We start from the raw sequence: 12,489 nt of genomic DNA, 5'->3' as shown, positions 1-12,489 counted from the left end.
TTGGTCTTTGAGTGACTTTCATGGGTGATGTTGTACAGTCTTTTGTGGACAAGATGGTTGTCGTACAGACTTGCGATCACGTTTGTGTAGGCCAGTTGTCAGTTATTGCTGTGTATGACCTTTTCAGTTGACTAGTTCCATGCGTGCATGACTGTCATACCATGCCCTATTTGTGCCGAAATTATGTGCCATTTCCCAGGGCCTGGTCTATCTCCCCCTTTCGAACTCGCATCTTGACCTTATTGCCCCTTTTATAGTCCCATTTCACTGAGGTCTGCTGAGTATCAGGATATGTGGTAATGTAACTTGTAACGAATGCACCATTAAAAGGGAAAAAACACACATGTTCACACAAGTATGCACACCTCACACACACATGTTCGCTATCTCTGAGCATTCAGGTCAGAGCAGCCAGAGATAGTGGTCATGTGTGAATGTGAGGTGTGCTTGCTTGTGTGTGTGTGTGTGTGTGTGTGTGTGTGTGTGTGTGTGTGTGTGTGTGTGTGTTTTCATTTCTGAAGAAGGCTATGGCCACATCTTTAGGGTGAGTAGCAATCAATTCTTTACATAATATTGTTGATGTTCCAACCTGGACTTTCCATTGTTCGAATGTACTATTAATACATCTGTACCACACTTTGTGACTGCAGAGTATCTAACAAAGTTCCTATTTCCAAAATGTACCACAGAAAATGTCAGTAGGTCAAAAGCACTTGAGACATATCTTAATGGTACATTCTTTATGTGGAACTTCCGTGACTCAGACAGCTGATGTGGGAGGACTTAGAAGTTGTATAGGCTTTCTCAATTGTTCAGGCAAATAGAAGATACCTATCAGCTAGTTGACAGCTCGTTTGACTCACTATGGAGGACCTCTGTCCAGTTTCTTACATGTCAGTGATTTGGCAAGTGTGTGAATTTCAGCTTATTCAACAGAGAACCAGGTCTTTGTTTCCTCAAAAGTGTTGGGCAATCTCATCACCCTCTCAGTGGAGCATAGTTGCATTGTAATGGTACCTGATCAATAACAAATGACTAAACTTTTTGGGATCATTAGTAGTATACACTTTTTTTATATATGTCATGTATCAAATTCTTACTAGAAATACCATTCACGAGTGATCTGAACAGACACATTTTTTTGATGTTGGAGCTTTTCAGGCTGACTTTAAGTTTGTTGTATATGCCCAAGTAATGGTACTAATTGAAACAATAATGCTGCAAACTGTATGATCAGTAGTTCAGAGTTCTTGTGTCCAGCAAAAGGAAGAAAAAGAGAGAGAGTAAAGGCTTAGATGCAGTGAGACTTAACAAAGACCAAGCAGGATTGTAACCAAGTACCCTTTACCAAGGTGTTGCTACAGGACAGGGCAAGAATAAAATCAGCAATGAGTTGCCAGCAAGAGACAATGGTTTTCCTCGTATCATATTCTCTTGTGGCATGGAATTCTGGGTGACTTTTCTGCTTAACCATTGTTAGTTCACATTTTTCTCAAATTTATGAAGTAGGCACATACTTTGAAAGGTATTGACTCTACCAGCTTTTATACATTTGACAGTCTGTCAACATCTATTATCTGTTGTCTCCACATTAAGCTAAAATATATGGGAGACAATAATCTTTACTGTGTTGTTTTATCTGTGCTTGGTTGTGGTTTAATCACAGACTGCTGTTCTTTTCTTCAACTCAAGTTGTATGGCTATGGTATTTTGAAGAAATATCTGGTTCGAAAATGTGCCAGATACTCAGTTCAGACTTCACTGTTTTCTTCTTTTTATTCATGTTGAATGATTGAGTCTGTTGAATATCAGGCTGTTATACTTAGTTTCTTCTCATGTGTGGCCGGCTGAAGTGGCCGTGCGGTTCTAGGCGCTGCAGTCTAGAACCACGAGACCGCTACGGTCGCAGGTTTGAATCCTGCCTAGGGCATGGATGTGTGTGTTGTTCTTAGGTTAGTTAGTTTTAACTAGTTCTAAGTTCTAGGGGACTAATGACCTTGGAAGTTGAGTCCCATAGTGCTCAGTGCCATTTGAACCATTTTTCTCATGGGTGTGTGTAAATAATTGCAAGTGCTTTTAATTTTTAAGATTATTTTCATTTCAATAACATTAGTCTTATTGCATTATTTCATTTAATATATTTAATTTCCAGTTCAGGCAAAGGATCTGGTGAAATATTTGTGATTGGCCAGATACGACCACATGGTGTGTGGTTATATATGAAAAACAGAGAGATTGGGATAATCAGGCATTGGGCACTGCAGGAGACTGTCGAGTTTCATAAAATGATGAAGGAGACAACAGTGCACTTGGCTCCAGTTATGAACAATATACCTCTTAGACCTAGGTAATACATCTTATGTTCGCATGTTATGTGTATGATGCTACAGTCTGTCACACACTATATCGCATGAAAGAGATAAGCAAATTTAAATAGTATGAGTTTTATTGTTTGTAGCCGTAACCACAAAATGTAAACCGAAATAGTAGCAGTGTAAAAGCAACTACTGCCTTCAGAAGCAGATCATTAATGGACAAGGTAGGGCCAGTGTAGACACAATTTTAATTATAAAAGTAGAATATGATCAATACTAAGTGATTTTGATTTGAGGCTTCAAAAGTAATACATCATCGTATAATGAAGAGTTCAGCTTGTTGAGTTAAATGCACATGCAGTATCCTCTATTTAAGGCTCTTAAATAGTACTTGTGTTCTTTTGAATATGAGATGACAGTGTGACTATTAAATCAAAATACTGTACTTACAGCATAAAATGAGAAAGAATGTATTGGTAAGATTCGCATGCTTTGATTTGTATCTTTATATACATACATAGCACTACTCCTCACAGTGCTATGCATGATGGAAGATAGTTTATACTAATATTAGCGATTTTCTATCCTATTTTATTTGGTTACAGGATGAGGAATAAATGGTTGTGTGTATGACTCACTATGGGAGATCATCAGGGCTGGGATCAACTTGTTTCATTTTCTAGTAATTGACAACAATGAATTTTTCATAGTATGCTAGAGCCTTGAAAGTAGTACCAAGTTTTGAAATGGTACTGTAGCGTAGCAGACACATTGATGGGCTACAATGCTAAACATTGTGGCTTTGAGTCCAGCCGCGCACCATTTAAAATTTCATTGTTTTTACACATTTATCAACATGACTTTGATCATTATTTTTATTCTGTTAACTGGTTTAAATATTTTTATTTTTCATCTATACTTGTATCTAGTAGCATTTTAATCGTTGTGTTAACCTTTTTATTCGCTCTCATTTTTTAATTCCTTTCATATTTTTTCCGTTAGTATCTTTATCAATGTATTTTTAACTATTTTTGTTTATCTATCATTATATTTAAAGTTTTAAAACGATGATCGAACTGTTTTTCATTACGACATGTACATGTTTTTGGATTGTTATTATCATAAAAGTTCTTCTTGCCTCATACAAAATAATGCTACTGTAGATTTAAATGAAAGAAGGTGTTATAAATAAAATGAAATTAAAGCAAATAATACAAATAATGATTGCAACAACACAGAAGCAAATATAACATAATGAAAAGGAAGAAATTAAATCAAAGTAAATACATTAAAATAATTAGAATTGTTTGAGCAAAGATTCAAAATGAAAAAAGAATAACAGGAAAAAACTGATTCAGCAAAGAGTGTGTGTGCATGTGTGAATTGTGGTTTATTAGCCTCATAATGTACATAATCTAAATAATTTGATTCAGGTAGAGGAGACACGTCAAAATTGTGGTAAAGTTTTACCATATACATACAACACCTGATTTTAACAAATGGTACCATAACAATAATACAATATAAAAATACACATACAATAAAAAAAACTAACAATTAATTACAACAACTGATTTTAACAAATGGTATCATAATAATAATACAGTTTTGTTACACATACAATTAAAGACTAACAATTAATTACCCCTTGCTCAAATTATCATGTCATCCTCTATTAATTCTTCTACTGAATAGTAGCATTTCTCCCACAGAATCTGCTGTAGCTTTATTTTTAGACTCTCTGGCTTCATATTAAATATTTTTTGCCCATTAGCTTGTTATATATTGTCATCCCCATATACTGTGGAGTTCGTGCATATAATTTCAAATGATGTGTGGGTAAAAAAAAAAAAAAAAAAATATTTCTTGTGTTGTATGTGTGGTTAAAATGATTTTCCTCAAATAATTTTTGTGTGCTGTGTACAAAGATTATAATGTCATAAATGTATATGGAGGGAACTGTAAGGATTTTAAGGTTCCGAAATAATGGGCAACAAGATTCTGTTTGTTGTGCACTACACATGTATCTTATAATTTTCTTTTGCAGTTTCAGTATTCGAGATACACTACTTGAATTTCCCCAGAAAATGATACCATACCTAATGACAGATTCAAAATAACTATGATGTGCTGTTTTTTGTGTACTCATGTCAGTAGAGTGTGCTAGTATTTGCACTGCAAATGCAAAGCTGCTTAGTTTATTTGATAGGAACTCAATATGTGTACTCCAGTTTAAGTTGTTGTTCACATTTAGTCCTAGGAATTTGTCTGTGTTAACTTCTTCCATAGGGTGATTGTGATGATGTATTTTAAGAGCCACACATTTCAAATGTTTGGTTTTGTAATGCACCATATTGGTTTTTGCAATGTTCAGTTTCAAGCCATTTAACTGGAACCGGTTTTCTAGAGTACCAATTGTGCTCACAATGGAGCTCTGAATTTTTTCTGCATCATCTTCAATTAAAACAGAAGTATCATTCGCAAACAGAACTGATGGGGAATTTATATTTATGGGCAAGTCATTTACATAGAATGGGAACAGGATTGGCCCCAAAATGGAGCCTTGAGGCACACCTTGTGATACTGTACTCCATTTGGAATAATAATTCACTGCATTTGATGTGACACTTACCCTTTGCTTTCTGTTGTGGAAGTATGATGTGAGCCATTTCAGAGCTTTGTCCTTAATTCCATATTTGTTTAATTTGTAGATAAGCAAGTCATGGTTCACCGAGTCAAATGCTTTTGAAAGATCGCAGAAGATACGTGCGACTTTACTCTTCTGATCCAATGATTTGCATATCTTCTCAATGAAGTTATTTACTGCATCCAGTGCGTTTTTTCCTTGTTGGAATCCAAATTGGTTACTTACGATAATATCATTTTTTACGATAAAATTTTTGATCTGATTTGCAGCTACTTTCTCTAACACTTTTGATAGGATTGGGAGAATAGAAATAGAGCGGTAGTTTCCCATATCTTCCCTCAACCCTTTCTTGGACAGAGGTCTCACTTCGGCATATTTTAACACATCAGAAAAGCATCCCTGTTCAAAAGATTGGTTGACTATTTTAGCTAGCAGGGGTGCTATTATGTCATATACTGCTTTAATCACTTTACTTGGTGTCCCATCCCACCCAGCAGAATTTTTATTTTTTAATGACAATATAACATTTTTCACATCCTTTATTGTGACTTTTTTAAAATCTGTGAGATATTCAGCTTCTTGGTTGAGTCCAAAGGGGATTACTTTACTCTGATATCCTGCTACATCAACTTCTGACTTTGCTACATTTATGAAGAATTCATTTCAACACTCTGATATTTGAGCTGGGTTTACAAGAACATTATCATCTACTGTAATCTTAGTTATTTCATTACTACTGACTTTAACACCTAACTCTGTGTGTGTGTGTGTGTGTGTGTGTGTGTGTGTGTGTGTGTGTGTGTGTGTGTGTGTGTGTACACCAATTAATTCGAAAAAAATAATCATTATAGTCATTTTGATAGAAAATCCTGGGGGAATCAAACCCACAGCCTTGAATATACCAACCAAATAACTTAACCAATAGGCTACAGCACCATTCTGAAAATCATTCCTATTTGCAAGGCTGTAGCGGATCATGAAAAATGAGTTTGGTAGATTACTAACAAATAGTGGCCCACCAGGGTGAATGGTTGCAGCCTTGCAAGGTGTGATAACTGGGACACTGAACTACAACACCACATAGGTGGTTTCAAAAAGTTGATCCCACCCTGATAACTGGGACACTGAACTACAACACCACATAGGTGGTTTCAAAAAGTTGATCCCACCCCTGGAGACCTCCCTTGTCAGTATACTACCTATTTGCACTAATTCATATGTAAGATATATGTTGGTGGCAGCAGAATTGTTGCAGTCTTCATCAAAAAAAAACACTTCCCAACATTTGCCCTGCTTTTCCTGCAAAGATCTCAGTTAGTTCCCTGAGGATATGGGCTTATCCCAACTAGATGCAACCTGAAATACGCATTTTTGTATTTATACAATGTCTGTCGTCTGCCTACTTGCTAAAGGGTCCAAACACTGGAGCAGTACTCTAGAATAGGTCACACTACCCTGTAGTACTTCATATGTAGTTATCTAAAAAGGTGCTGTGCACTTTCCCAGACTTCTTCTAACAAATCCTAGCTCTCTATTCACCTTCCCTACAGTTGATCTTGTGCGGTTGTCAGATTTCGTGTCTCTTCAGAGTATCATCTATTACTATTTCAACAGTGCAACAAGCACAAGGAATATTCCACTAATCTTGTCATTGAATACTATTGGGTTTTTTTCTATTTATTACTGGAATTCTCTTATATTTATACAGATTTAAAGATAGCTGCTACTACACCAGCTGGAGAAGCTGTTAAAGTCAAGTTATTTTGTGTTTCCTTATGATGATCCAGTGAATGATCTGACAGTGCTACTGCAGTATGTGATAAACTGCGTAAATGGGACAGTAGAAAGTCCTTGATGGAATGGAAATAATGGAAGGACTAAAGGTAGCAAATCATGACATAGTTTAGTGGTTGTGTGGTTAATTGGCACATAAACAAGACAGGAAGAGTTGCCAAGCTTTTGGAAGATTCCTCCTTCAAGACTAAGAGGATACACTATACACTATTACACCTGTGTAACTATATTCTTCCAGCAGGTGTATGTGTGTTTCTTAGTTCTGAACAAGGACCCATCTGAAAACTTATCAACATTTTCTTTCTTCTAGAGAAATTATTTACTTCTATTGAGAATATTAGTGCTCTTCATATGTTTCTGTTGACATATGTCCAATGTTTTGTTTCTGTTGAATATTTGTTGTCCATTATTGTACACTTGGTTATTGTTATAGTGGAAAAACAGTCATACTACACACATGAACATTTGTTGAAAGAAAAACTGTTTTCACCATTAAAGAAGAGAAACTAACTACACCTTTTAACAGAATGAAAGCTTCTTGTCTCTTCACTGTCTTTTTAAATAACAGAAATGTCAAAGATAATTTAGTCACAAAATCAGAACAAGTATAGGAGCTGTTATCCACTTGCTTAACTTTAACTCTTAACGGTTCTACTAGTCAAAAATTCTTCAAGCTAATCAAATATCTATGAAGATAATTAGTGTGATTGAAAGTTCATTGCATTGTAGAAATGTAGGAAGAGGGAACTTAGTTGTTCACCTGCATCTGCTATTTGCAAAATATTGTGTGAGAGTAGTGCAAGCTGTGTTTCACACGTGTGTTTCTTTATGTACCCATGCTGATAATTTGAAATAACTGGTCTGTATTTTTCTGCATACATCATTTTAACTTGATTTGAAACAGAAGTGACCAGAACTCTTTTCCAGTTGTGCAGGAATATTTACTGTGTTTCAGATTTTTGATAAATGTGAGTGAGGAACGAGGCTAATTCTACAACATATTGAATGTTGAATTTCCACAGAGCCTGTGCCTTATTTTCTGTGAGTGGTCTTTAATTACTCTTCAATACCATTTATTATGGTTATTTCAGTATATCTCATTTATTATGGTCAAACACTTATACTGTTATGTCCTTACGTGTAAAAATATTTTTAAATCCAGAATTCAGTAATTGTCTTTTGTCTGATGTCCTCAGTTTCAACACTAGACTGGTTCCAAACCTTCCACCCAATGTCTAGTGGATTTTCTGATAAATCTTTCACCTACTATCACCTAAAAGCATCATACATGGCCCTTCTTACAGATGTATAGGTTGCTCTTAAGTTTTCTGTATCCTTTCTGCTACACGTTGTATTGCAGAAATAGTGCAACAGTCTCTATTTTTTCAACATTTTCTGAATGGTACCATTATATCATAGTGGGTTCATCATCACAATATTTTTTGGAATCTTAAATTTTTGTTATTTTGTGATCCATTTGGAAAATGAAAACATGTTCCTCATCGTTGTCACAGATACAGTCGTATAGACACAGGTATCAGAATAGTTTATGGTTCTCCACCTCATGTTTAAAGATGTAACTTGGTTGGAACATATCACAGTAATGGAATAATTGAGATCCCTGCATCCTAAAGAAAATGTTGTGGTAATGTGTTCATTGTAGCTGCTTCCAGAATAGAATATTTCAAGATGATGTTACAAAAGCATTGTTGTTCCCTGAACCTCTTGTACGAGGTGAGGCACATAGCATAAGGTTTCTTTATATTGTAATTACAATTAGAAATTGTTACAAAGGTATGTTTCTCTTACTACAGTGAAATCTTAAGCAGTCAGTCAGATTGAACAAACCTAAAGCTGTCCACACTGTCAGTTTTAAAATATTTTTGACGTCACATGTGTCCCCAACTTTTTATAATCCAAACTGCAAAATTATCTCTAGAGTAAACAGTGCTGCTCATCTAATGATTTTTGTGTACATTGAAGCAGTTAATTACACTATATATATATATAGTTTTCTAATTTTCAATTTTTAAATATGTATTTTGTAAAGACTTTAGGATTAAAGGAGAGCCCTCACCAAAAACCAGAAGTGCTGAATTGTCAATAGGTACACAGGAAAGGAGGAAAGCTTTCAAGTTATCCTTTGACGAGCTGGAGTCTCACACACACACACACACACACACACACACACACACACACACACAGAGAGAGAGAGAGAGAGAGAGAGAGAGAGAGAGAGAGAGAGAGAGAGAGAGAGAGGAAAAACACAGAAAGAAAAAAAATTGTATGAGACAGCGAGAATTAGTAAAGACCCAGAAATAATTTTACACTATAAAAATTATTGTAACATACTGAGAAAAGTTGTCAGAAAATAAAAAAAATGTGTATATTAGAGATGAAATTAACAACTCAGGCAATAAAATCAAATAAATATGGAATGTTGTTAGAAGAGAGACGTGAAAAGTAACCACTGGGGTAGGTAGTATACTATTAAAGAGAATGAGACCGTCTTAACCATCAGTACACAAGTAGCTAATATATTTAACAACGATTTCTTATGTGTAGGTGAAAAAATTGGCAAGAATAGTTTAAAAGAAAAAGCCTTACAATACACAGAAGAGTCGGTTTTGAGAAACCCTAGTCACATTAGGTTTCATCTAACAACCTCTTGTGAAATAAGGAATATCATTAAATCTTTGAAAAATAAATGTTCTGCTGGAGTGGATGACATCTCTAACAAGATGTTAAAATAATGTGGAGCAGTTAAGCTGATGTTCTTAGCCACATCTGTAATGCATTACTAACTCAAGGTATTTTCCCAGACAAGTTAAAATATGCCATTGTCAAGCCTCTCTAAAAGAAAGGGAGTACCACAATTGTCAATAATTACCGTCCAGTATCATTGCTTACAGCATTTTCAAAAATTGTTGAGAAATTAATGTAGTCAAGAGTGGTTAGCCATCTCAACAGTAATGGGATACTTAATAAATCACAGTTTGGATTTCAAAAATGCTGTTCTACTGAAACAGCAATATACAATTTCACTGCCCACATAATAGGGTTTTTAAATGGTAAAGTGTCACCAATAGGAATTTTCTGAGACTTGTCCAAAGCATTTGGTTGTGAGAACCGTGACATTATGTTATAGAAATTACATTTCTATGGTATAAATGGAACAGCATTGAGTGGTTTAAGTTATATCTACAGAACACAAAGCAAAAAGTTTCTTTATATGGATTAAGTGATTTAAGAAAATTTCCCACTTGCTGTAACTGGGGTGAAATACATTAGTTGTTCCATGGGGTTCGATTATGGGTCCCCCTCTGTTCTTGATGTATGTGAATGACTTCCCTTCTTATCTGAAACAAGAAGGCTAAACTGACACTGTTTGCTGATGATACAAGCATCATTATTAATCCAGTAAAAGAAACTCTAATAGAAAATGATACAAATAATGTCTTTGGAAAAGTAGTTAATTGGTTTTCTGCGAAAGGGCTTGCTCTGAACTTTGAAAAAACAGAATACATCCAATTTTTTACTGTAAGAAGTGCAGTCCCGTCAATAAATATAACACATCAACAGAAGTCAATAGCCAGGGTAGAGCATACTAAGTTTTTAGGTGTACATATAGATGAGAATCTTAATTGAAAAATTCATATTTTCGATCTCCTAAAGCGACTAGGTTCAGTTACTTTTGCAATCAGAATAATTGCTAATTCTGAGGATATAGAAATTAGCAAGCTAACATACTTTGCATACTATCACTCTCTGATGTCATACAGAATAATATTCTGGAGTAACTCTTAGGCAAAAGGTATTTACTGCTCAAAAGAAAGTGGTTAGAATAATGGGTGGGGCTCATAGTCACACATCTTGTAGGCACCCATTTAAAAGGTTAGGAATTCTTACAACAGCCTCACAGTACATTACTCGGTAATGAAATTGTTCTCAACAACATGGACCAATTTAAAAACAACAGTGGCATTCAAGATTATAATACCAGAAGAAAGAAAGACTTACATTATCCTTTACTTAACCTATCTTTGGCACAGAAAGGGGCAAAAATGCTGCTGTAAAAATTTTACATAAATTACCGGATGAAATAAAATACTCCACTGCATTTACTGCACAGCATTTTATCTAGGTGTGACTACCAACCGGCTGTCAACCAGGATGAATGACCGCTGCCAAACTGTTGTCAAGAACAAAAGTGACCACTCGATGGCACCACATACAGCTGGAAATCCTATGCTCAATTTCAGTGCCTGCTTCACAACCAGAGCCATCTGGATTCTTCCCTCCATCACCAACTTCTCTGAACTGCACAGATGGGAGTTATTCTTACAACACATCCTCCACTACTGTAATCATCCTGGCTTCAACCTCAGGTAACTCATTGTCCCTGCCCCCTACTCCCAACAGTTTCACTGTCCTCCCTTCTGTCACTCCCTCCCATTTCATTTCCCCACATCACCTTCAGCATGTGCCACTTCCCACCAGCTGCTACAATCATGCAAGCCCATACACCTGCCCCTCCATCCTGTGTTCCTAGCAGGCAAACTGGCCACTTCTCTCCAATCCACTAGCCACCCAGTCCCAGTCTCCCTCCCTGCCTGCCGCATCCTCTCCCTCTACACAACCAATGTGACACTACCCCACGACAACCAGTCCACCTGCCGTAAAATAACATTGACACTGTCAGTCTACCTGGCACCATGTAGGGGCATTGGCGCGTGTGTGTGTGTGTGTGTGTGTGTGTGTGTGTGTGTGTGTTTTATTCTATCTCATCAAAGGCTAACTGAAAACTAGCAAGTTTTCCTTATTTTGTATGTGCTTATCGACAGCACAATGGTTTTGCTTTTCAGTCAATGGTCTCCTTTAATCCTAAAATAATTACTTTCTACAAGAGCTTTCCTACAACATTTATAAGTATTTTGCATGCCTCAAACCCATCCATGTTCCGATTAAAGTTTGAGGGAAAGCAAGAATTCAGAACCAGCTTGTATACATCTAGTCACACTTCTGCAGATTAGCATTATTAATCAAATGACTGGCAGGTATTTTATGGATTACAAGGAGCAACATCATAGTGACATTTGAAACTCAATGTTTTAGCAGACAGAGGCAAATATTTTGGCCTTACATTGTATATGCTGTGTCACCTTGGTACTCGATAGCAATTCAGAGAAACATTTATAGGAATATTGTGCTAGTTACATTGTTGTGTTGCGGTTTTAATGCCTGCTGTCATGTGAAGTGGAGAGGACGTTTTCAAACTAGGGAAATACCTGTTACAAAGGTGTACTTACTACAGCAGATGATGTTAGAAAAAGCTAAAAAAGTGTATAAGTCAGTAAGGGGTGCCCTTTTCATACTGGTGTGTTACTTTAAAATGCATGGTTGACACATTTTTGATACGTATTCACCATGTTTATTTGTAAATTTCCGTGATTTTAATGAATATTTCTAGCATTTTAGTGCATTTATATGTTATTTTTAGTACACAGCAATTCACCTTCTTGAATAGTAATATCATGTTTGCTAAACCCTTTCTCACTGATGACACCCCCAAGAAGAAAGCAAAAAGGCTGTAGCCAAAAGTTGTAAAGTATTTCTTTCATATGTGGTACCCCAGGCTAGTTGTTTAAGGCAGTTTTCTGATAAAATGTATTCAGTATTATTTTGAAAGACTGTTGGGCCAGCAGAAACATCTGATTATTAATCTGAGTCACC

The 12,489-nt window shown here is 35.9% G+C and overlaps 1 protein-coding gene across 1 annotated transcript in view; it reads left to right on the top strand.

The window, feature by feature from the left end:
• LOC124795644 (PMS1 protein homolog 1-like) overlaps window positions 1-12,489 on the top strand; it is a 140,267-nt gene that overhangs the window by 107,074 nt on the left and 20,704 nt on the right. The window contains exon 15 of the mRNA XM_047259716.1: window positions 2,153-2,347. Coding sequence (XP_047115672.1) covers window positions 2,153-2,347 — 195 coding nt within the window. The remainder of the gene's footprint in view (window positions 1-2,152; window positions 2,348-12,489) is intronic.

This window comes from Schistocerca piceifrons, chromosome 4, assembly GCF_021461385.2.
Source record: "Schistocerca piceifrons isolate TAMUIC-IGC-003096 chromosome 4, iqSchPice1.1, whole genome shotgun sequence".
In the NCBI taxonomy this organism is placed as follows: domain Eukaryota; kingdom Metazoa; phylum Arthropoda; class Insecta; order Orthoptera; family Acrididae; genus Schistocerca; species Schistocerca piceifrons.
The sequence above is the reverse complement of the archived record's forward strand: the minus strand, read 5'-3'. Positions and strand labels throughout refer to the sequence as shown.